The sequence below is a fragment of the Chlorocebus sabaeus genome, chromosome 5 (genome assembly GCF_047675955.1).
Source record: "Chlorocebus sabaeus isolate Y175 chromosome 5, mChlSab1.0.hap1, whole genome shotgun sequence".
NCBI classification, from domain to species: Eukaryota; Metazoa; Chordata; class Mammalia; order Primates; family Cercopithecidae; genus Chlorocebus; species Chlorocebus sabaeus.
The window spans coordinates 84,607,678-84,629,384 of record NC_132908.1 but is presented as its reverse complement, the minus strand read 5'-3'; the positions used below and the strand labels follow the sequence as shown (position 1 = coordinate 84,629,384).

General features: G+C 46.9%; 1 protein-coding gene across 19 annotated transcripts in view; it reads right to left on the bottom strand.

The window, feature by feature from the left end:
• BANP (BTG3 associated nuclear protein) overlaps positions 1-21,707 on the bottom strand; it is a 127,524-nt gene that overhangs the window by 75,580 nt on the left and 30,237 nt on the right. For all 19 annotated transcript variants that reach the window (XM_038008163.2, XM_038008157.2, XM_038008158.2 and 16 more), the window contains 2 exons: positions 19,936-20,027; positions 16,792-16,991 (listed from right to left, as the gene is read on the bottom strand). In XM_038008163.2, the coding sequence (XP_037864091.1) occupies positions 16,792-16,991; positions 19,936-20,027 (292 nt within the window). The remainder of the gene's footprint in view (positions 1-16,791; positions 16,992-19,935; positions 20,028-21,707) is intronic.

The following is a 21,707-nucleotide window of genomic DNA, read 5'->3' as shown; positions in this document are numbered from 1 at the left end:
ACAGATCTAACGTTCGTAACCATGTAAGTGTTAGTATCATTCCAAAATGGTAGCACCCTAGAAAGAAAGGGGCAAACATCACACTGAATTGGGATGGAAGGACACACGTGCTGCCTCCAGGTTCTGCAGGAACATGTTGAGCCACAACCAAAGGGCTCAGGGTTCTGCTTTGAAGGAAACAATTCTACCAAAGAACAAACCACAGCCCAGAAACCACCAAACCTGGTGCCACCCTGGAGGAAGCACTAGTGTGTTCAGACAGGCGGCAGCTAACACAGCTTCATCTCAAAGTGCAGACTCACCCACAGATTTCAATTGTGCGTTTTTAAGCCTTAGCACTTCCTGGTCACAAGGGATATCTAAGGTACACTTTGTTGTGGAAGGGTGGGGAGAGAAGGAACTAGCACTTGAAATACAAAGTGGTTATCATCTGAGAATAAAACACCGTTCTTGAACTTCACTCTCCAAAAACCAACTTGGGAAGCCTGCCTTTCTGTGATTTGCACACAGGAAAATCCAGCCTAGTGTCCCTGTAACTGTCCCCACATTGAGTGCAAGCACAGCGCCATGCCATGCCCAAGTAAATCACGGGACCACAAGGTTTTTTCCCTAAAATAAAGGCATAATCAACTGCATTTCATTCAAAAATACTATTTTTAAAATTTGTCTACTTGTTATTGGTGACACCTAAAGTTAACACAACAAAACCTGATAAATGACCTATAGATCGGGTATGAAAAGCAGCCCAGGTGGCTGCTGGCTTGGTCACCACAGTCACCTACAGGCTGCAACAGTCCTATGCTCCTCAGAGATGGGGAACTGGAGAGGTCACCTGGCCTGCACGAGCTTGGTATGTTCCCCAAGAGGAGGCTATGGAATGCTGGTGCCCTCGGGATCCTAGGCTCACAGCATGTGGGAAGGCTGGTGTCCCGGGATCCTAGGCTCACAGCATGTGGGAAGGCTGGTGTCCCGGGACCCTAGGCTCACAGCATGTGGGAAGGCTGGTGTCCCGGGATCCTAGGCTCACAGCATGTGGGAAGGCTGGTGTCCCGGGATCCTAGGCTCACAGCATGTGGGAAGGCTGGTGTCCCGGGACCCTAGGCTCACAGCATGTGGGAAGGCTGGTGTCCCGGGATCCTAGGCTCACAGCATGTGGGAAGGCTGGTGTCCCGGGATCCTAGGCTCACAGCATGTGGGAAGGCTGGTGTCCCGGGATCCTAGGCTCACAGCATGTGGGAAGGCTGGTGTCCCGGGATCCTAGGCTCACAGCATGTGGGAAGGCTGGTGTCCCGGGATCCTAGGCTCACAGCATGTGGGAAGGCTGGTGCCCCCGGGATCCTAGGCTCACAGCATGTGGGAAGGCTGGTGCCCCCGGGATCCTAGGCTCACAGTATGTCCATACACACATTCATTTTCTCTCTCCCCTCATGAGCAACTGAAGAAGGACGGTGCTGCTGAGTGGCCAACAGTCCCCTAATGACTCTTCACAGTGGCCACTGGCACATTAATGGTCTGAGAAGAAAGTTTAACAGAGTAAAATGTATTCAGGCCACCATTTGGCAAGGTCATTTGACCAAATATACCTTTTTTCCCTTGAAGATCCTTATTAAGGTGAAGGAAATCATGTTCTAAGGCAACCAGCTCCCAGCTGGAATAATGTGCCCCTCGGGTGCCCCTCGGCTTTCTGGGGGGCTCGTGGATGCAGACAGCTCTCAGCAACGCAGTCTCCAGATCCCCACCTTCCAGAACGTCCTGTTTCCTAAAGAGGACTCTCCGTGAGCATCTCGATGTGTGTGTTCCCTTCCACGAAGCCCTTTTCCCACCTAAAAAACCACCTCTGCTCTGAGCACACTGGACGCGCCATCCACCTAGGGCGCAGACCCCAGGAGCCAGCACAGGCCACCTGAACACTGGCATGGTGGTGACAAAACCAGCGCCTCGCCGGCTGACTGCAAAGCCCTCAGTAAGTCAGCTGGGTTGCAATCCTTTGCTTTCAACAAAACAGATGGAGATCATCAAAAACAGTTTCTGAGGACGGACCACTGAGACCCCTGGCACATAACTCAAGGAAGCTGAGGACTCCTTCCTCTCCCACATATTACTGGTGTGACTCGAGTTTCCCAGTACCCTAGAGCTACAAAAACCAAAAACAGCAGAACCAACGTGGAATCCTGTCTCATCTAAGCAGTCAAACATAATCAATCATCCATCGATACAATAATTAACCAAAAAGCCCCATCTAACTACTCAAAAATATATTCCCAGTATTTTATTATCAAGAATTAGTTCTAAGTGGGTGACACAGTCACGCTGTTTTGTTCAACCATTGTAGTAGGAATTCAATCCAGAAGGGGTTTTTTTTAGCCCTTAGGGCCTTATGGTTAGGAACACAAACTTTTTCAGCTTCAATTTACATCCCTGTTTCTGTTGCCCAGGCATGCGACAGCCATGCTGACAGGATGAAATTCTGTGAGGGAAATGAAAAGGAAAGCAAAGTTCAAAGAACAGAAAGTGATAGAATATTCGACTGCCAAAAGCTTACTGGAGAGACGTTCAAAATGCATCATGATATTTACATTATAATGGAAAAATTTTTTAAAAAAAAACCAGTTTTGTTTTTAATGATCAAGATTATAATGTGCTGTAAAAGTAATTTATTTTAATGTTTAAAAAACACCAGAAACTACATGCTTTCAACTAATGCAATTTAAATCAACCTCAAATTGCACAAAAGAATACATTTTTTTAAAATTATGGAACAGTAAGGAGAATGAAGGCCCTATCTAAGGACTGATGTGGAAAAAGTGCCACAACAATACTAAGCGACAAAAAACACAGGTAAGTACAGACACGCATGTGTGTGCATTGAAATGTGTCTGTAAGGATAGTCAAGAAACTGAGAAGCAGGTCACTGAGCCTCATGAGACGGGCCCTGCAGCATCTTCACAGCACAGACAGCAGCCCACGCAGAGAAGCTATTAACCTGCTCAAGGCCACACAGCCAGTGAATGGCAAAATCAGGTCTGAGGCCAAAGTCCTCCTGTGACAGGAGCTGCCATTCCTAACCAAAACCACTCTGACCCACAGCCCTCAGCCTTTCATCTGTTTTGCCATCTCCTCACTACGCTTTAGTTTTCCATGTGGCCTTCCCCTGTACAGGGTCCTTCTGCTCATCCAGTGGTGTCTCCCAAAGTCCCTAGAAGAATGCACAGGACATGGCTGAAGACTGTTCAGGACACGGAGGAATTCCAGAGTGAGCCTCCCATTTGAGTAAAATGTCTCTCGATCCGCTGGTTCACATACTGCTGCTCTGCATGCTGAAAGCAAAGACTGAGAATCCCCACCCAGAGCAGAACCCACCGAGCAGGATGCCAAAAGGCAGCCTAGAATGTTCTCATCCACTGTGCAGGGTCAGTTCTGAATTCCACCAGGAGGTGCTAAACTAAAGGTGACTTAAAGTCTGAGGGCTGACTGGCGGGAGCCGGCAGCCACCATGAGACCCAGCCCGGAGTGGGCACTCGGGGACCCACCAGGAAGTGACAGTCTTCATTCTGCTGAGCTCGAGGAGTACTGAGTACTTCGTGTACATGTCTCGCTCCCAGCCATCCTGGCTATTTTACCCGCTTTACCATGAAGACACTGATGCTCAGAAAGATTAGGATCTGTCCCAGGTCTCACCACTTACCGGTGACAGAACCCGTGTTCAAAACTAAGTATTTCTCAGCATCTTTTAGTCACCTGCTGGACAACAACGGCAATGATCCTATTTCAACTAATGCCACAACTCACCCTTTCATTGTTTGAGTTTTTTAACTGTTTTACTTTGATGGATTTAAAACAAAACCTCTTCAGCCAGGCGCGGTGGCTCTCACCTATAATCCCAACACTTTGGGAAGCTGAGGCAGGCAGATGGCTTGAGCCCAGGAGTCCAAGACCAGCCTGGGCAACACGGTGAGACCCCATTTCTACAAATAAAACAAAATAAAATCTTCCACTCTGAAAGCTGTCATGGCAAACATTTTCCACGCTAAGCTTATAAAGTGGCCTTCCACTTCTCTTCTGCTTCAGGGAACCACCTCATCTCGGAGCCCTAAGCACCTGCTCCACACTCTAGGCAACTGGCAGGGCGGCCCCTGCTGCTCGTGGACCACACAAAATGGAGCACATGTGAACAGACATCAAGAGGCTTTGTTCAAGTACACACAAAACAAGCCACCAAAATAAGACATAACATTAAAAATCTTGAGAAATGCAAGATTTAAACTATTTTCACAAATTTGTGTTTGCCATGTTTTATTACAAAAGGAAATGAAAACTAAGTTATTCTGAAGCAGAGACTTGAAAACCTATGCAATGGTTCAGAGACAATGACACGGGAAGGAGGAGGAGAGCAACGCTGAGGACCAGAGCCCAGCCAGCACCCGGACGAGGGCCCAGCAACGCTGAGGATCAGAGCCCAGCTGGCACCCAGATAAGGGCCCCGTAACACTCAGGACCAGCGCCCCGCCAGCACCCAGGACGAGGGCCCAGCCAGCACTTCAGAGCAGCAGAACATCTGACCCATGCAGCCAATGAGCAGAACCCGAGAGCCCTCGCGGCAGAGGTTAGCATCGGAAGCCAGCTCCAACTAACTGGCTCAGGCCGCTGAGACGCCGGGTGGGTCCCGGTCTGAGACTGGGGCTAGGCTCCATGAAAGCTGTCGAATGCGGAAATGACGAGGCGAGAGAGTCACCTGATCTGCAGCAGTGACTCCAGACACCACCGTGGGTGCCTGCTGGACACACACCTCTGCCTGGGCACAAATGATCACAGGACGAAGAAGAGACACAACTCTGTTCTCCACCTAACCCTCAACTCACACAGAGATGCCGAGAGGACAATCTGAGGAGAAAGCAAGCACCAACCCTCCAAAGATGAGTTGAAACAACTTTCAAACGTCCCAGGGCCAAACCTGCTAAATATGTGCCTAACACATCTGCACTGAATACTCAGCAACTGAGAAGCCCATCCTGGGCACCGCGGGACCCCCAGCCTCCAGGGGCTCCCGCTCCAGCTCACCGCGCGAACAAGGCCGGGCATGCTGCTTCCCCTCGGCGCCCCGCTGAGCCCAAGATCTTGACCCAGAGCTCATTACCTGCCAAGTCCAGTCACCGACCACTCCCATTCACGCCGCAACATCCGGCTGTTTTTCACGGCAGGGAGAGGAAGAACTTCACCGGGATATCTGACGTATATTCGGAAAAAAACAAGCCTTTGTCTCCTTCCCACCGAGTGCAGCCTCACCACGTGACACGCTGCCGCCATGGGTAGGCATCCCTTTTATAATTCAAAGTAATTATTATCAAGTGCAGGTTAGAAAAGCTGATATTAGTTTTCTAATTTTTATGAATTATCTCAAGGAAAAATATTTCAACAACAGCAAGGTAAAAAGAATTCAGTAATTTTTTGCTTTCTACTTATTAAGAAAAAATGGACAGATTTCTTTTAAACTCCAGTACCTGTTCCCAAAGAACATTTTCTCCCACGGACGTTTATGCTCCTACATAACACACAAGGACCAGGGCCAAACAAAAGAAGACACTGGTTTGATGTAATGTGCTTACAAAAAGAGGAGCTGCTCAGAGCTTCAGCAGGAGGAAAAGCAGGCCCCCCGAAGCCCCCCAGGCCAGGGCAGCCCACAGCCCACTTCCCTTGCCGTCAGGGCCTGTCCCAGGAGTCCCCGCACATCCAGACTGCATTTCCCAAGCCTCTTCTGTGCACACACAGCCCTGTGGCCCGACTCCACCCATGGACTCTAACAGGCGAGAGGTGTGTCACTTCCAGGACACAGGTTTTAACAACAGGATGCACCTTTTCACATCTCTCCCCTTCCCAGGCTGAGGACCCCAAGGCCACAGGGTGAGCACACGGTAGAAGGCTCAGGCATCAAAGGCACCCGGGGCAGTTGTGGGAGGATGAGAATCGCCCAAACTGCCCCCTGAACAAGCAAGATGCACCCTCCCACCACGCTAATCACAAGTCCAGGGGACCCTCTACTGCCATGGCTCATGTCACCCAATCAATACCGTCAGCATTCAGACTAATCAAACATTTACTAAAGTATTATTTCTACTGCTTGCAGGTTCCAGGGGTATTTTATTTTATTTTATTTTATTTTATTTTATTTTTATACACGGGGTCTCCCTGTGTTGCCCAGGCTGGTCTTCAATTCCTGGTCTCAAGTGATCCTCCCACCTCAGTCTCCTGAGTTGCTGGGATTACAGGCCTAAGCCACTGCACCATGCTAAAGATTAAAAACTCATAAAAACATGATCTAACAAAAAATACCCAGGGGTAAAAATAAATTGGCATTAAAATTTTCTTCCTAATATCTAACGAAATAAGCAAAACAGAACATAAAGCCAACTCTCCAAATAACCACTGCACCAGAGAAATGGGAGTAACCTTTAAAAAGTCACTGCTAAAGAAAGAAGCTTCTAGCTTCTGGCAATCAATCGGCTTTGAGAGGCTCCAGATCGAATTCCTCACGCTGCTCTCCCCAAGGAGCCATGCTTGCGCACTGACAAAGATCTGTGACTTCAACTCAACAATCCCAAATCAGAAGGGCGAGCAGGTCAAGGACGTGTATGTTTTCTTCCTTTTTCCTAGAAGCTACAGAAATGACTACTAGTGAGAGAGGGAAGCAGTGTCAGAACTGACTCCACAGAAGTCAGCATGCTGCAGCGACACAGGATGGGGGGTTCCTAGGCAACATGTTTGGGTGAAAAGCCACCCAGGACCCTTCGCATGCTCGGAGGACACCGCGCACCGCATCCCGGTCTCTAACGCCAGGGCCCTCCGAGCGCCGCATCCTGGTCTCTAACATCATTTTTCAATTCACAGAGAAACAGCTGATTCTAGGCTGGGAAAGGCACTCACAATGAGCCGGGAGAAGCATTTGGTAGCGCTGTGCAAGTAAAAAGTGCTCAGGCCAGGCATGGTGGCTCACATCTGTAATCCCAGTACTTTGGGAGGCCAAGGCAGGTGGATCACCTGAGGTCAGGAGTTCAAGACCAGCCTGGCCAACATGGTGAAACCCCATTTCTAATATAAACACAAAATTAGCTAGGTGTGGTGGCAAGGCCTGTAATCCCAGCTACTTGGGAGGCTGAGGCAGGAGAATTGCTTGAACCCAGAAGGCAGAGGTTACAGTAAGAGATCGCCCCACTGCACTCCAGCCTGGGCAATAAGAGCAAAACTCTGTCTCAAAAGAAAAAAAAAAAGAAAAAACACTAACGATGAAACACCTACAATGAAGAGGGAATGGAGGGAATGTCAGGAGGCCCAGGAGCCAACTGACAAGCTGCCAGTGGCCAAAGCTGGAAGGATGTGAGCACCAGAATGAAGCAGAACTGGATTCTAACCCACAGTGTAAAGTACATCTCCACGAGCAGACGTTGATGGAAACACATGAGTGAATAAATGAATCAATGGGAAAGAAGAGACAAGCCTCCCGGGTGGACTAACAACAGTATCTGTGACACTCCACCCTCAAGGAGGTGGCACACTACTCTCCACTCCACAACCGGGTGACGGGCATAGCAGCTTCCTTCCAAAGTGCAGGATGAAAGTGGCAAGAGTCACCTGACTGTGGAAGATGCTGAAGAGCACACCGCAGCCAGGGGATCCGCATCAGCATCAAGCACTGAGTCCTGCTGATGGTGCTGGCCGGGACAGGATGTGACGAGAAGGACTTCACCTCCGTGTCCTTCCTCCCCAAACCCCGTGACCCCAGTCTAGTCAGGAGACAAATTCCAACAGAGGCACATCCTACAAAATACCCGACCCAAAGATCCTCAAAAAGTTGCCAAAAACAAGGAAGTGTGAGAAACGGTCACAGATCAGAGGAGCCCAGGGAGGCTTGGCAACGGAGCATCCCATGGACCCACAGACATGAAAACATACAGTGGGTACCAGGAGGAACAGTGTGTGGTGTTTCTATATTTATTAGAAACACCTATATTTATTAAAATAATCGAATTTATTATTAAAAACCTAGGCTTCACTGGCAAATTCTATCAAATTTTTAAAAAGAAATAAAAATCTCACAGAAACATTTTCAGAAAATAGACAATGAGCGGCAGCTTCCCAGCTCCGTTGCTGAGGTCAGCATTATCCTGATAACAAAACAAAGACATGGTAAAAAAAAAAAAAAAAAAAAAAAAGAAAAAAGAAAACTGCAGACTAACACATCCCACAAACACAGACGCAAAAACTCTTCATTAAATATTAGAAAACTGATCGGCCAGGCGCAGTGACTCACGCCTGTAATCCCAACACTTTAGGAGGCCGAGGTGGGTGAATCACAAGGTCAGGAGATCGAGACCATCCTGGCTAACATGGTGAAACCCTGTCTCTACTAAAAATACAAAAAATTAGCTGGGCGCGGTGGCGGGTGCCTGTAGTCCCAGCTGCTCGGGAGGCTGAGGCAGGAGAATGGTGTGAGCCCAGGAGATGGAGCTTACAGTTTTTATATATATATATAAACTGATCCATATAGCAAAAGCAGAATACACGGAGATCAAGTCAGGTTTATGATAATAGAAATGCAAGGTTCGGTTAGCATTCGAAATCGGCGTAACTCACTTTAACAAAAGAATCAAAAAGGAACACCATACCATCAGCTCGGGAAGATACAGAAAAGGCATGTGAAAATCCAACGTCCATTCGTTCATGCGAAAAACTCCCATGAAACAAAGAACAGAAGGAAACTTCTTCAACCTGATAAAGAGCATCTGGGAAAAACGTACAGGTAACAACAGACTTAATGGTGAAAGGCTGGATGCTTTCACTCAAAGATCAGGAATAAGGCAAAAATATTGTTATAAAGAAAATACACTGAAATAAAGATCATGTCCAGCACATTAAAGGAAGGGAAGGTATAGAAATTCTATAGGAAGAAGCAAAACTCTATTTAAAGGCAACATAATTATGTATATTTTTAAAAAATCCTACAGAAAATATAAAACAAGTTCATTTAGAAATGGCACAGGATAAAGGTCAGTAAAGAAAAATCTATTGTACTACTATATCCTGCCAATGAACAGCTGGATACTGAAATGTAAAATACAATACCATTTATGATAGCATCTGTAAGTATGAAGGACTCAGAGATAAATGTAATGAAATATGTACAGGAGTTGAACACTGAAAACTGTATAAGACTGCTAAGATAAATTAAAGACCTGCATAAATGGAGAGACATACCATGTTCATGAATCAGAATACTCAATATTGTTAAGTTGGCAATTCCCCCAAACTGATCTACAGATTCAATACAATCCCAATGAGTTATGAGTTATTCTAAAACTAGAGAAGTGCTCCAAATTATTAGAATGTGCATTATCATTACAACATTTAAATTTATGTTTCTCATTGGTCTGGTTATTAGACCGCATCTCTAAAACATACAATTATGTGAATAATTCCGGAAGTTGTATGTATGTAAACTGTATGTTTTCTTTGGCTAGTACTCAGTCCGAGCATGTAGAAGGTATCACAATTAGGTCACCAAAAATATGCAGCTGTGCAAGGTACTCTAGTCCAGTCAGGAAAAGAAATCACATGTACACGAAATTAAATGCAAGCAACCAAAAATTAATTATTAAATAAGAAAATGATTAAACAAAACCATCTTAGCTGAGACCAGACCATTTCTTCACAATTCAAGCAGCTCTCCCTTGAGTTTGTCAGATTCTAAAGCCTATGAAATGCTATAATTTTGACTGGGAATGTCAATGACCCAAAACTGAAAAGACTGGTTGACCCTGGCCAAGAACTCTGGTGCTCCCATGCCAGAACAGAGACGCTCAGAACGAGGCCTAGCTCTACACACCACCACAACAGCCTTTCCACGAGTATCTATCAACACAAAAGATAAAGGACCCTCTAGGAAACAAAACAAAATAAAAGACCCTCTAGGAAATGAAACAGAGAATCAGCAGCCAGCATACTAGAGGGAATTAAAATCATTCCTTAAACAAATATTTCAATTCTCCACAGGTCAACAGTCAGTTCTGAGGAAAAGAACAATTTCTCCCCCATTGAGTCTTACATGACCCATCTCTGGAAGACATACTTTAAAAGAAATCACACTTTTAAAAATTTCCAGAACTTAGTATTATACAGAAGAAGCCTATGGTTTATAATTGTTGTAAAATTGTAGAAACAGGCTAGTTCTTAATTCTTTAACATTCTTAAAGATAAACATCTATGACTTTAAAAAGCAGATTTTTAAAATCTATTTTTTAATTAAAATAAACTAAAATAAAATTAGCTTGTTTTTATTTTTAAAAATAATTTTGCGAGCCCGTCAGTATGTTCAGTTAAAAAAAACAAAGCAGAAAATCCTGGGCTGTGAGCTGCAGTCTGAGCTGCCCAGCAGCCAACTCCACAGGTGTGCTGGGCACACAGAGCCCTGTCACCCGCCCTGTGTCCTGGATGTGCACAGCCACACGGGCCTGCATCCCCTGACGGGCAACACTCCATGCTCTGCTGCATCTTATTCACACCTCTGTCCCTGTCCAGCTTGGAAGTACAGACAAAGGATGCTAACATTTACTTGTATAAGTGTGAACATGTGCGTGCCCTGGATCCCTGCAGGCCATGTGACATAATGCCCCAACTGACCTGTCCACACTAGCATTCAAAGGACAGGCCCAAACATCTTTAAAGTTAAAACCTCAGGCTGCTACACCAAAATTACAATGAAGCAAAATTCTGCACACCTGCAGGAAGAAAATAAGCACCTACCTACAAAAATTAAAAGACCATTTTTCTTGTCCCCAAGTGGATGATGGCTGTTGGATGAGGCCCATCCAGGTGACTCACATTTTTATTACAATGATTCAACTTTAGCTTCAAATAAAAAGGGCTTTTTATTTCCTTTGTTCTCGAAGTTATTTAAAGAATCTCATTCCGGTGTAGAACCCAAAAATCTGGATCCAAAATGCCAAGTGAGGCAAGCGGTACTCCACTGCCTTTTTGTGTTCCAGAGAGTAAAAGGAAAAACTCATCAGCTCTCAGCACCGATAGCACAGACTGGTGCAAGTCAGTTTTAATGAGAAATAACCCACAGGTGGGGTGGATTTCCACACACAGACAGGGGGCCTCAGTGACGCCCCTGCTGCTGCAAGGCTGTGCCCGCCCTTGAAGGTTGGGCTGGCTCTGAGCAGATGCAGCCGCTCTAAACAGAAGGGCAAGTGACACTGCAGGGGGCACCTTCTCGCCCTTTCTCGGGGGGCCTCATCACAACTCAAAGCCCCTTAAGCTGTCTGCATCTGTGCTGTAAGATTACACTCGGACTTCCCAGCTAATCTCTCACAGCAAGGAGTGAGCCCTGGGAACCCTGGGCTATTTTAACAGCATATGATTTGGATATAATACTATCTGTGACTCACATACTCCTAATCTTCATTTAAAATACCTGAGTCCCGGCCGGGGGGGGGTGGCTCACACCTGTAATCCCAGCACTTTGGGAGGCCAAGGCGGGCGGATCACGAGGTCAGGAGTTCGAGACCAGCCTGGCCAACATGGTAAAACCCCATTTCTAATTTAAAAAAAAAAAAAAAAAAAAGCCAGGCGTGGTGGCGTGCGCCTGTAATCCCAGCTACTCAGGAGGCTGAGGCAGGAGAATCACTTGAACCCAGGAGGCAAAGGTTGCAGCGAGCCAAGATGATGCCATTGCACTCCAGCCTGGGCAACACAGTGAGACTCCCATCTCAAAATATCATGAGCCAGGCGCGGTGGCTCAAGCCTGTAATCCCAGCACTTTGGGAGGCCGAGGCGGGTGGATCACGAGGTCAGGAGTTCGAGACCAGCCTGGCCAACATGGTAAAACCCCATTTCTAATTTAAAAAAAAAAAAATTTAGCCAGGCGTGGTGGCATGTACCTGTAATCCCAGCTACTCAGGAGGCTGAGGCAGGAGAATCGCTTGAACCCAGGAGGCAGAGGTTGCAGCGAGCCGAGATCATGCCCATTGCACTCCAGCCTGGGCGACACAGTGAGACTCCCATCTCAAAATACCATGGGCCAGGCGGGGTGGCTCAAGCCTGTAATCCCAGCACTTTGGGAGGCCGAGACGGGCAGATCACGAGGTCAGGAGATCGAGACCATCCTGGCTAACACGGTGAAACCCCATCTCTACTAAAAAATACAAAAAATTAGCTGGGCGAGGTGACGGGCGCCTGTAGTCCCAGGTACTCAGGAGGCTGAGGCAGGAGAATGGCCTAAACCTGGGAGGCGGAGCTTGCAGTGAGCTGAGATCCGGCCACTGCACTCCAGCCTGGGCGACAGAGCGAGACTCCGTCTCAAAAAATATATATATATATATCTGAGTCCCAAAATAAATAATCCATAGAAGCACCTTATTATTTGGAATGCTAACCTATTTTTAACTTTGTTTGGAGACTTTTCCTTTTCAAAGTTCCACTGCCCACATTTTAGACAGACAATTCTCATTCACTCATATGTGTTTACAAATTAGTAACTTTCTAATTTAAACATACTTTTTTTCATTGACATAATGGGATTAAGTTCTTATCTGCTACTTCTCTCCCACAATTTTCTGTCAACAGCTCTCAACTATTGGCAATTTTTATTTCTAATTTTCAGGACTTACATGGAAAGATACCAGCCTGGCCAACATGGCAAAACCCCATCTCTATCAAAAAATACAAAACTTAGCCAGGCACAGTAGCATGCACCTATAGTTCCAGCTACTCGGGAGGCTGAGGTGGGAGAATCGCTTGAACCCGGGAGGGAGAGATTGCAGTGAGCCGAGATTGCACCACTGTACTCCAGCCTGCATGACAGAGTGAGACTATCTTTTAAAAAGAACTTATATGGAAAGAAATGCCAGACTTAATAACACCCTTTTTGTTTTTGTTTTTTTTTGTTTTTTTGTTTTGTTTTTTTTTTTGAGTTAGGGCCTCGCTCAGCCTGGAGTGCAGTGGCACAGTCATAGCTCACCGTAGTCTCACCCTCCCAGGCTCAAGCAATCCTCCCACCTCAGCCTCCTAAGGGATTATAGGCGGTGCCACTGTGCCAAGCTAATTTTTATATTTTTTTGTAGAGATGGGAGTCTCACTATGTTGCCCACGCTGGTCTGGAACTCCTGGGTTCAAGTGATCCTTCCATCTTGGCCTTCCAAAGTGCTGGAATTATAGGTGTGAGCCATCGCACCCAGCCTCCTTCTTTAAAAGTCATTCAAATATACCACATTTAAAACTTTCCACCAGGCATGGTGGCTCACGCCTGTAATCCCAGCACTTTGGGAGGCCAAGGAGGGTGGATCACCTAAGGTCAGGAGTTCAAGATCAGCCTGGCTAACGTGGTGAAACCCTGTCTCTTCTAAAATTACAAAAATTAGGCAGGCAGTGTGGTGCATGCCTGTAATCCCAGCTACTTGGGAGGCTGAGGCAGGAGAATTGCTTGAACCTGGGAAGCAGAGGTTGCAGTGAGCCAAGATCACACCACTGCACTCCAGCCTGGGTGACAGAGCAGAGTCTCAAAAAAAAAAGGAAACCATTCCTCCATTTTCTTGTGATTTTGCATAGGATATATTTTAAATAGGATTTTAAATAGAATATATTTTTATCCTATTTAAAGCTATGAGAAAATAGAAGAATGATTCTTCTATTAATCTTAATTTTTACAAATAATGGTTTTATTAGCAATATTAATAACCCCCATGCTGATATACAAAAAATATATTCTACAATAGGTTGATTTTGCCTTGCCAATACCGTGCTTTCAAACCAGAAGATCTCACACATCTGGGTTAACTGGATTGTGCATCTGAGTCAGTATTAGGCAACGTTACTCTTATTTCACTGCTTGTTGACACACAGAGAGAAGCACGGGGGATTTCTGCCATGGCAGGTCTGTGGCTAAAACGCAGAGAGAAGCACGGGGGATCTCTGCCATGGCAGGTCTGTGGCTAACATCCGCCCCATGGATGTGTTTTCGTGAGCACAGACACTGCTACCCTCAGAAAGCAGGAGGATCCTGGGCTGGAGCAGCCCCAGAGGAGCTCCAGGTCCTCTTCCTCTCAGCTTTTTTTTTTTCTTTTTTTTTTTTTTTTGAGACGGAGTCTCGCTCTGTCGCCCAGGCTGGAGTGCAGTGGCTGGATCTCAGCTCACTGCAAGCTCCGCCTCCCGGGTTTACGCCATTCTCCTGCCTCAGCCTCCCGAGTACCTGGGACTACAGGTGCCGCCACCTCGCCCGGCTAGTTTTTTGTATTTTTTAGTAAAGACGGGGTTTCACCGTGTTAGCCAGGATGGTCTCGATCTCCTGACCTCGTGATCCGCCCGTCTCGGCCTCCCAAAGTGCTGGGATTACAGGCTTGAGCCACCGCGCCCGGCCCCCTCATCTTCTTTTTAAAGATGAGGAAACTAGAAACTCAGATGGAAATGAATGCGTCACTTGGCCAAGGTCACCCCAGTGTCCGTCAGGGCAACTGTACCAGCCAGAGGCCTGAGCTCCACCCCATGCAGATGGAATCCAAACAAGGCACCCTCAAGGCCAACCCACGACGGAAAAGACACTCCAGCCTTTGGAGTTCTTCACACAGGAACTTCTCTCCCCATCACACATCGTCAGTGGTGGAATCTAACCTTGATTTTGTCAACACTTTTCCCAGGTGGTGATAATGACCTGCCCAGCACTGGCACAAAGTGACAAGTGACACGTGATGGCCAGCCATCCTCCGGCACACAAGGCTCTGGGGACAGGAGAGGTTTGTTCATCCTTGTGTTTAATTCCTTAGAACAATGGTTCTCGATACAGCCCAGGGGTGCTTTGAGATCCCGTGGGACATATTTGGTGGTCAAGATCCAGAGAGTACTGGAATTTGGCAGGCAGAGGTAAGGGAGGTTGAGACGCCCTTCAATGAGTGAGACAGTCTCACCCAACAAAAACTCTCCACGCACAAGACTTACAATGAACCAGAACTTCACGAGTGGAAAACAGGCTTCTAACTCTCTGAACTCAGAAACTTACTCTATTCAACATTTACACACAAAACATTTTTGCACGGTCTTACTATGACTTGAATTTTCCATGAATTCAACTATTACATAAGTCTAGAAAAATTTATAGTTTGCTTTATTTGAAAGTTCATTAGCAACTGCTCACTATTCTGTAACATTCCATCACCAGCTGGGGGCTGAACTCCCAGTGTCACACCTGGGTTCGTCTGCAGGGACCACCCCCCAAACACCAGGACGCAACACACCAGGTGGGACGTCTGGCTTTTTCACGGCCGACCATCACCATGTTGAAAAGTGTTGTCTTATCACACAATACTATCACATTTATTCTCTATAGCTAGGGCAGTCTATTAATTTTAAGTTATAAATTACATTTTCTTTTTTCTTTTTTGAGACGTAAGTTATATTTTCTAAACACTGCATTTTAGAGTAAGAGGACATTACCCCAAAAAACTATCCTTTAAAAAAAGGCATTGCGTCCAACAGCTTTGCACAGCTGACCTGAGAGCCCAACAGCATCCCTGCACAGAGGACACGGTAAACAAACTCCTGCTGGGGGGGAAACGCGAGTGACAGCATATGTGCAGGGTGAAGGCCCCGTCTCAGAGGAGCACACGAACGCTCCCCACCTCCCGCCCGCGAACTGAAATGCCAATTCCACCGCCAGCAGCGGAGCTTGGAGGGCGGGGTAGCGTTTCCAAAACCCCCGGCACGCCTGAGAGTTCCAACAGGCACCAATGCTTCAGCTAGCACAGCAGCCATCATCTGGAGCTGCCCCCAGACAAGCCAGGACAGCCAGCTACCTCAGTACTAGGGTATGTTCATGAACATCCCACGCCCAGCCAGCCAAGGAGCCCCTGCTCTCCCTTCCCACACTCCCTGGCAAGGTCCACAAAGCACCTAACCCAGCGCCAGCCGCCAGCACACATGGGCGGCAAGGTCACAACAGTCTCTCCAGGCTTGCTGCGGCTCCCATTCCTCGGCATCCACATGTCCTCCCCGGCCCCACCGCTGCCATTCCATCATTCTCTCTCCTCCCAGACACACCGGGCAGAAGGCTGCGGCCAGACCAGGGAACCTGAAGAGAGCGCTCAGTCAAAAGGCCCCTCGTCAAGCACAAAGCCATGCCGTGTCCACGGCCTTAAGCAGGACTTCTTTCTGGCCAGGTGTGGGGAAGGCTAGCAAAGCCAGAGCCTGAGCTTCAGCACAAGTTGCCAGCTGGAGCATCTGACAAGAAGCCTTGGATGAGTGGACACCAAGCAGCTCTGAGACTTTCTAAGACATTATAAAGGTTCTACTCAAGCAGTTCACAAACTACCACACAGCTTTCCAAGATTAGACTCTACCTTTTAAAAATAAGCAAAATAAAAACTGCAAGCTTGAACGGAAAGTTTGGTATAGTCATGTGAAATGTATAAACACCACATATGAAGAAAAACGTATCTAAAGACTAGCCAGGTAGAGTAGGAAAAAGGAAAGAAGCACATATACATCTTCTAAGATTGGGTGGGTTCGTTCCAAAGAAAAGGTGCATGCGTCTGCTTTTTGTGGAAAGGACACGTGAGGATGACTTCAGGTCGTCCTGGCAGGAGGCCACATGTTCGGTTTCGGTCTAACTAAACTCAGCTTTAGACAGAGACTGCTAAGGCAGACACCGCGCATCTCCAGCAAACTGAGCTACTAAGCTGCGGGCCTGGGCCAGGAGGTGACCCGCTTCTCCCCAAGTGACCTGAAGGCCCCGGCACCCTGGTCTGTTCTTACCATCGCACTTTGTTGCACGTCTGGGTTGCCCCAAGAGGGGAGCCGGCCACCATGGGAACCTGGATGGGGCTGTGCTGCTTGTTCGTGACCAGATCCAGCTTTTCCTCTAAGGATTTACAAGTGGCCTCCAGGGCCTGCAACTTGGCTTCAATGCTATCCAGCCGCAAGCAGATTGTCTGGTTGATGGAATACAGGAATGACTAGAAGTGAAAAAAGACCGGCTTTAGGAAGGGTCTCCTGAACTGTAAGAAGACAACCCCAAGAAACACCGAACAGCTATTTCCTGATCTCAACTCCATCTATTCGGACAGGACAATCTCCACACTGGAACTGGCTCGTTAGCTACGAGCCAGAAGCATGAGAGTAACGAGTTCCCACTTTACACACGAGTCACACGTCCTGTTTGAAATGTGATGATTTCATCATGCTTTCACTTCTATGTGCAGTTGCAATTCTTAGTTAAGTCCACTTAATTTTTTAAAAGTATGTACTTTAATATGTTATTATAAATCAGTAAATTGACACAAAAACTAGTCAAATCTTCTCAACAATAAAAACAGATTACACCTAACATCAAAACAGCGTAAAAGCCACAGGCCATGCACATTCACATCACACCCCGCTGCCTAATCGGAAATGGTGACTGGATCCCGTGGCCCTGACGGATTCGGTCCTGAGGCTCCCGTGGGGCTCCTGAGCGGCAAGCTCGCCACCTAGTGGTCGGCAAAGCCGGGCTCCACGTCTGACCTTTCCGGCCGAGTCTCCTCCGGATCCCTAACTCCAAGTAACCACTGTGAGCAGTGGTGTGTCAGACTCCAAACCCAAGAAACAGAGAAACATACAACGCAGAAAGGGAAGAAGTTCATTTCCCCAACTGCCGTCCCCACCAGGAGCCGCCAGGACCACATGTGGAAACCTGTTAATCACGCAGGAATTCACTGGGCAAAAGAGACACCCTCCACCAGGTCTCACTGGCAGACAGAAGGACACTCCTTCGGGGCTAGGGAGGGGCAAGTCAGGCGAGTGCCCACCAGCCCTGCTTAGTAGTCAGGAAGGCTGGCACCTGCCTTAAGAATCAATAGCTGAAAATACCACAGAATTTGTGTTTCGTCTTTTCTCTCTCCTTTTCTGCCCATGTAAAGAGTGTGGGGCCCAAGGTGCACACATCAGAAGGAAGAGGGAGGTAGGCGCGGGAGAGCAGGGGCGGCACTGCGGAAGCCACTGAGAGCTGGCTGTGGAGCTTGCACGCAGGGGAGCGGGAGGCCGGCCCACACTCACAGGGGAGCAGGAGGCCGGCCCCCTGGAGCTGGAACGGCTTTCCCACTAACTGCGGCTGACCTACAGGACTGCTTACGCCCACTCTCCTTTCTGATCTAAAGGGAACCTGCAGAATATCAAAATTACAGTGATATCAAACATCATGTAAGCTGGCATGGAAACCTGGTGTACATAGTGGCAGGGACAGCACTGCAGGAGGGAAAATCCACATACTGCCCAACAACTCACCTTTTCTCAGGTCACCACCTCTCCTGGCAACATTCACCACTAGGCGCTGATATAGACAGGAGCTAAAGAAACCAAGTGAAATTCACCCTCCCTGACTGACTACTCTCTGTTGGAATGACACTGAAGGCCCGTGTGACAGAGGGAAGGAGCCTCGGTGTCAGGTGGACCCAAGCCCACGGATGACACTCAGTCAGCTTACCTACAAATGAGCACGGTCCATGGCATGACAAACATGCGTCGTCTTGAAAAGCAACAATGGGTGGCTGAATCCCTGAATGGCCACTGACAACCCCACTATTTTCACCAACTGGAGAACATCAAATGTTCAGCTCTCAAATTCTTTGAACAGTGCGCCCACATTATTTTAATTCTGAACTACAAATGATTCTGCCTGGGGTTTGGGGGAAAATCACTCTTATATGCTAATAAAACAACCTAGAGCCACACATGACTCTACGCAGGTCGCATTCAACCGGAGGCCCAACCTCTTCTCAACAGTGGGACAAGGACAAAGGCAGGGCCGCTTCCATGCCCACTTTATATATTTCCTGTGCTGGGCGTAACAGGTGTGTCTTCTGCGATAAAATTACAACTGTATTTATTTAGGGGATGAAAACGCAGTGTTTACTAACAGAGCCACATCCTATCGACTGGTTGGAAATGGGCATTTTACTGTGAACTTATTTTTAAGTTTTTCATACACATTTACACTGCTTCTCCTTGTTAACAAAACAAATTAAATATGACCAAGTAGAAACCCTGTGTAGGTAGAGGAATTACATGAAAAGTGACTTTGGTTTTGTGTTGCTCTCGTAAACTTCTCACACGTGCTGGTATTTACCTCTGTGACTCTGCAAACACTGGAACCAATCAAGCAAATTCAAAGATCCAAAAATAATTAACAGAACGAGCGGTTCTGAAGAACCCCATCTAGTAAACTTTAGAATCTAAGTGACTTAAATGGCAGACACAGAAGTCATTCATCACTGGTAGAAAGTTCACTTTCCTTCCACCCAAAATGGGCCTGCAGGTGTGTGGGAAGATGCCTCCTTCAGCAGTATCTCAAGGTAAACAATTCTTACTCTTCGTGCTCTTCAAGAGAAAAAAATGGCTCACACTCTTCTGTAGTGGGCTGCCTGGTGATAATGGCCACATCCTAAAATGTACATCCACATCCTAACCGCTAGAACCTACCCATGTGGTCTCTTTGGAAACTGTGCAGATGTAATTTAGATGTAATTTAGAAACTCTTTGGGTCTGTGCAGATGTAATTTAGTCAATGAGATCAACCTGGATTAGGGTGGGCCTTAAATTCAATGGCAAGTCCTTACTAGAGGAAGAAGGGGAAACAGTCACAGACACACAAAGGCGGCAGCAACATGAAGTGGAAGGTAGAGGCTGGAAGGAGCCCCACAAGGTGAGGGAGGCCCAGAGCCACTAGAAGCTGGAAGAGGCAGGAAGGATCCACCTTCTAGAACCTTTGGAGGGAGCCAGAGCCTGCCCGCATCTTGGTTTTGATCTCTGGCCTCCACCGCTGAGAGGCTACATTTTTAGGCCATCCCGTTGATGGTGATTTGTTACAGCAGCCCTTGAAATCTGCAGTGCACTACACATTACAGAACACAGTCAGATTTTTACCTTTATAGACGGATCCTGGCAATTGATTTCTAGTCGCTGGCGTTTCAAAGCAGGTTCGTCTTCATCTGTCACTACATGATTCTCCAAAACAACTGAAATCGGTGACAGAGAAAAAAATGTTTAACATGAAAAGTTTTACAGAATTATTTTAACATTAAGATAGTAAACAACGCTGACACCTTAAGGTTGAATGAGAAATAGCAGACCCTATTTCATATTTTGCCTTTTTAAACTTATTCTCAGTCAGGCAGAAAATAGGATAACTCCTTAATCCCAAGAAAAGCCCAGACACTGGGCAATTAATGTGCCACTGAGTCAATCCTAACTCCAAATCTGCAAGCTTCTGACTCAATGCTCTATGGGGCTGCCCTGTTTGGTTTGATAAAACCCAGTCGATAATAATGATTTCTTCCCCACTTTAAAATAAAGTTGTATCTGTTGGTCACCTCATTCCAAACTCAAAGCCACTCTAACTGCAGGTCCAGAACTGAAAGGGGAAAAACAACACTGAATATCACATCATCATAGGTGCTAATAATCAAAACAGTCTCAACCTGAACACACTAAGCGACAGAACCCCAACCCTCCCAGCACAGCTGAGACCAGCTGCCCCCATCATACAGCCAGCCTCAGGTGATCACCACAGCTTCCCACAGGATAAGCAACTCGGCCCCAGCTCAGGGCGGCCACAGTCCGGTCCCAACCTCCTTCCTTTTGTCTAAAATTGACTACAAAAACAAAGTCAAAGATAACCTCAAAATCAAAGACCAAAATCGGCCACAACTGCCTCATCTCTGCAAACCATGTCTGTCTGTCACCCTTCTAGTCCTCTCTTTTCCTTTGACCTAATCAATTTTTAAAAATTTACATATTTGCAGTTATAGACAGAAGTTTAAAAGGTCAACAGTTCTTGCTAAAGATTGTAGATTGTGCCGTGAGTGTTTTTTTCTTCTCATTTCCTTGCCTGAAATGACAGTGTGAAGTGTCTAGTGCATTCCCACCGTGCTCTATTCTACACGCTCACACATCAAGATAAACAAACGGCACACATGTGGGAGGCGCGAGACCACCTACCTCATCAACAGGTTTGTCTGCAGCCTTCCTCTTCACTGAGCAACAAACATGGACTCTGGGTTAATATTAATCTTTCTTTTTTGTTTGTTTGTTTTGTTTGTTTTTGTTTTTTAAGAGATGAGGTCTTGCTATGTCACCCAGGCTGGACTCAAACTCCTGTACTCAAGGGACCCTCCACCTCAGCCCCTGAGTAGCTGGAACTATCCAGGTTATAATATTAATAGCTTTCAGTTTTTAACAGTAATACCAGTGTGTGACTATTTACAAAAATGAATGCCAGTATATACGAATAGATGCTATATACATGCATACATATGAGCATGCTTACTGTAACGCTCCTGGTAGAAAAAAATCAGAAATCTGAATGAGGCCACTGGGAATACCCTAGAGCACATGCACACCTTTGGCACACCATCTGCTTTCAAGGCACCCACGTCACAGCCAAGCAGGATGACCTCACTGTGGCCAGATGACACCCGCCCCACTCTGCTGGTGTGGACTGTGCCCCAGCCCTTCCCATACTACCAACCCTCCAGCCGTCTCCACCAGGGAAATCTAAGCACCTTCTGTCCAGCCCCACTCAAATGCCACCTTGTTCGGGAAGCCATTCCTGGAAGAGCCTCAGCTCACACCTGTTTATACTTTTATACTGTGGCACCAACGAGGTGACAGCACCCACCCCAGAGCAGACCACCCTC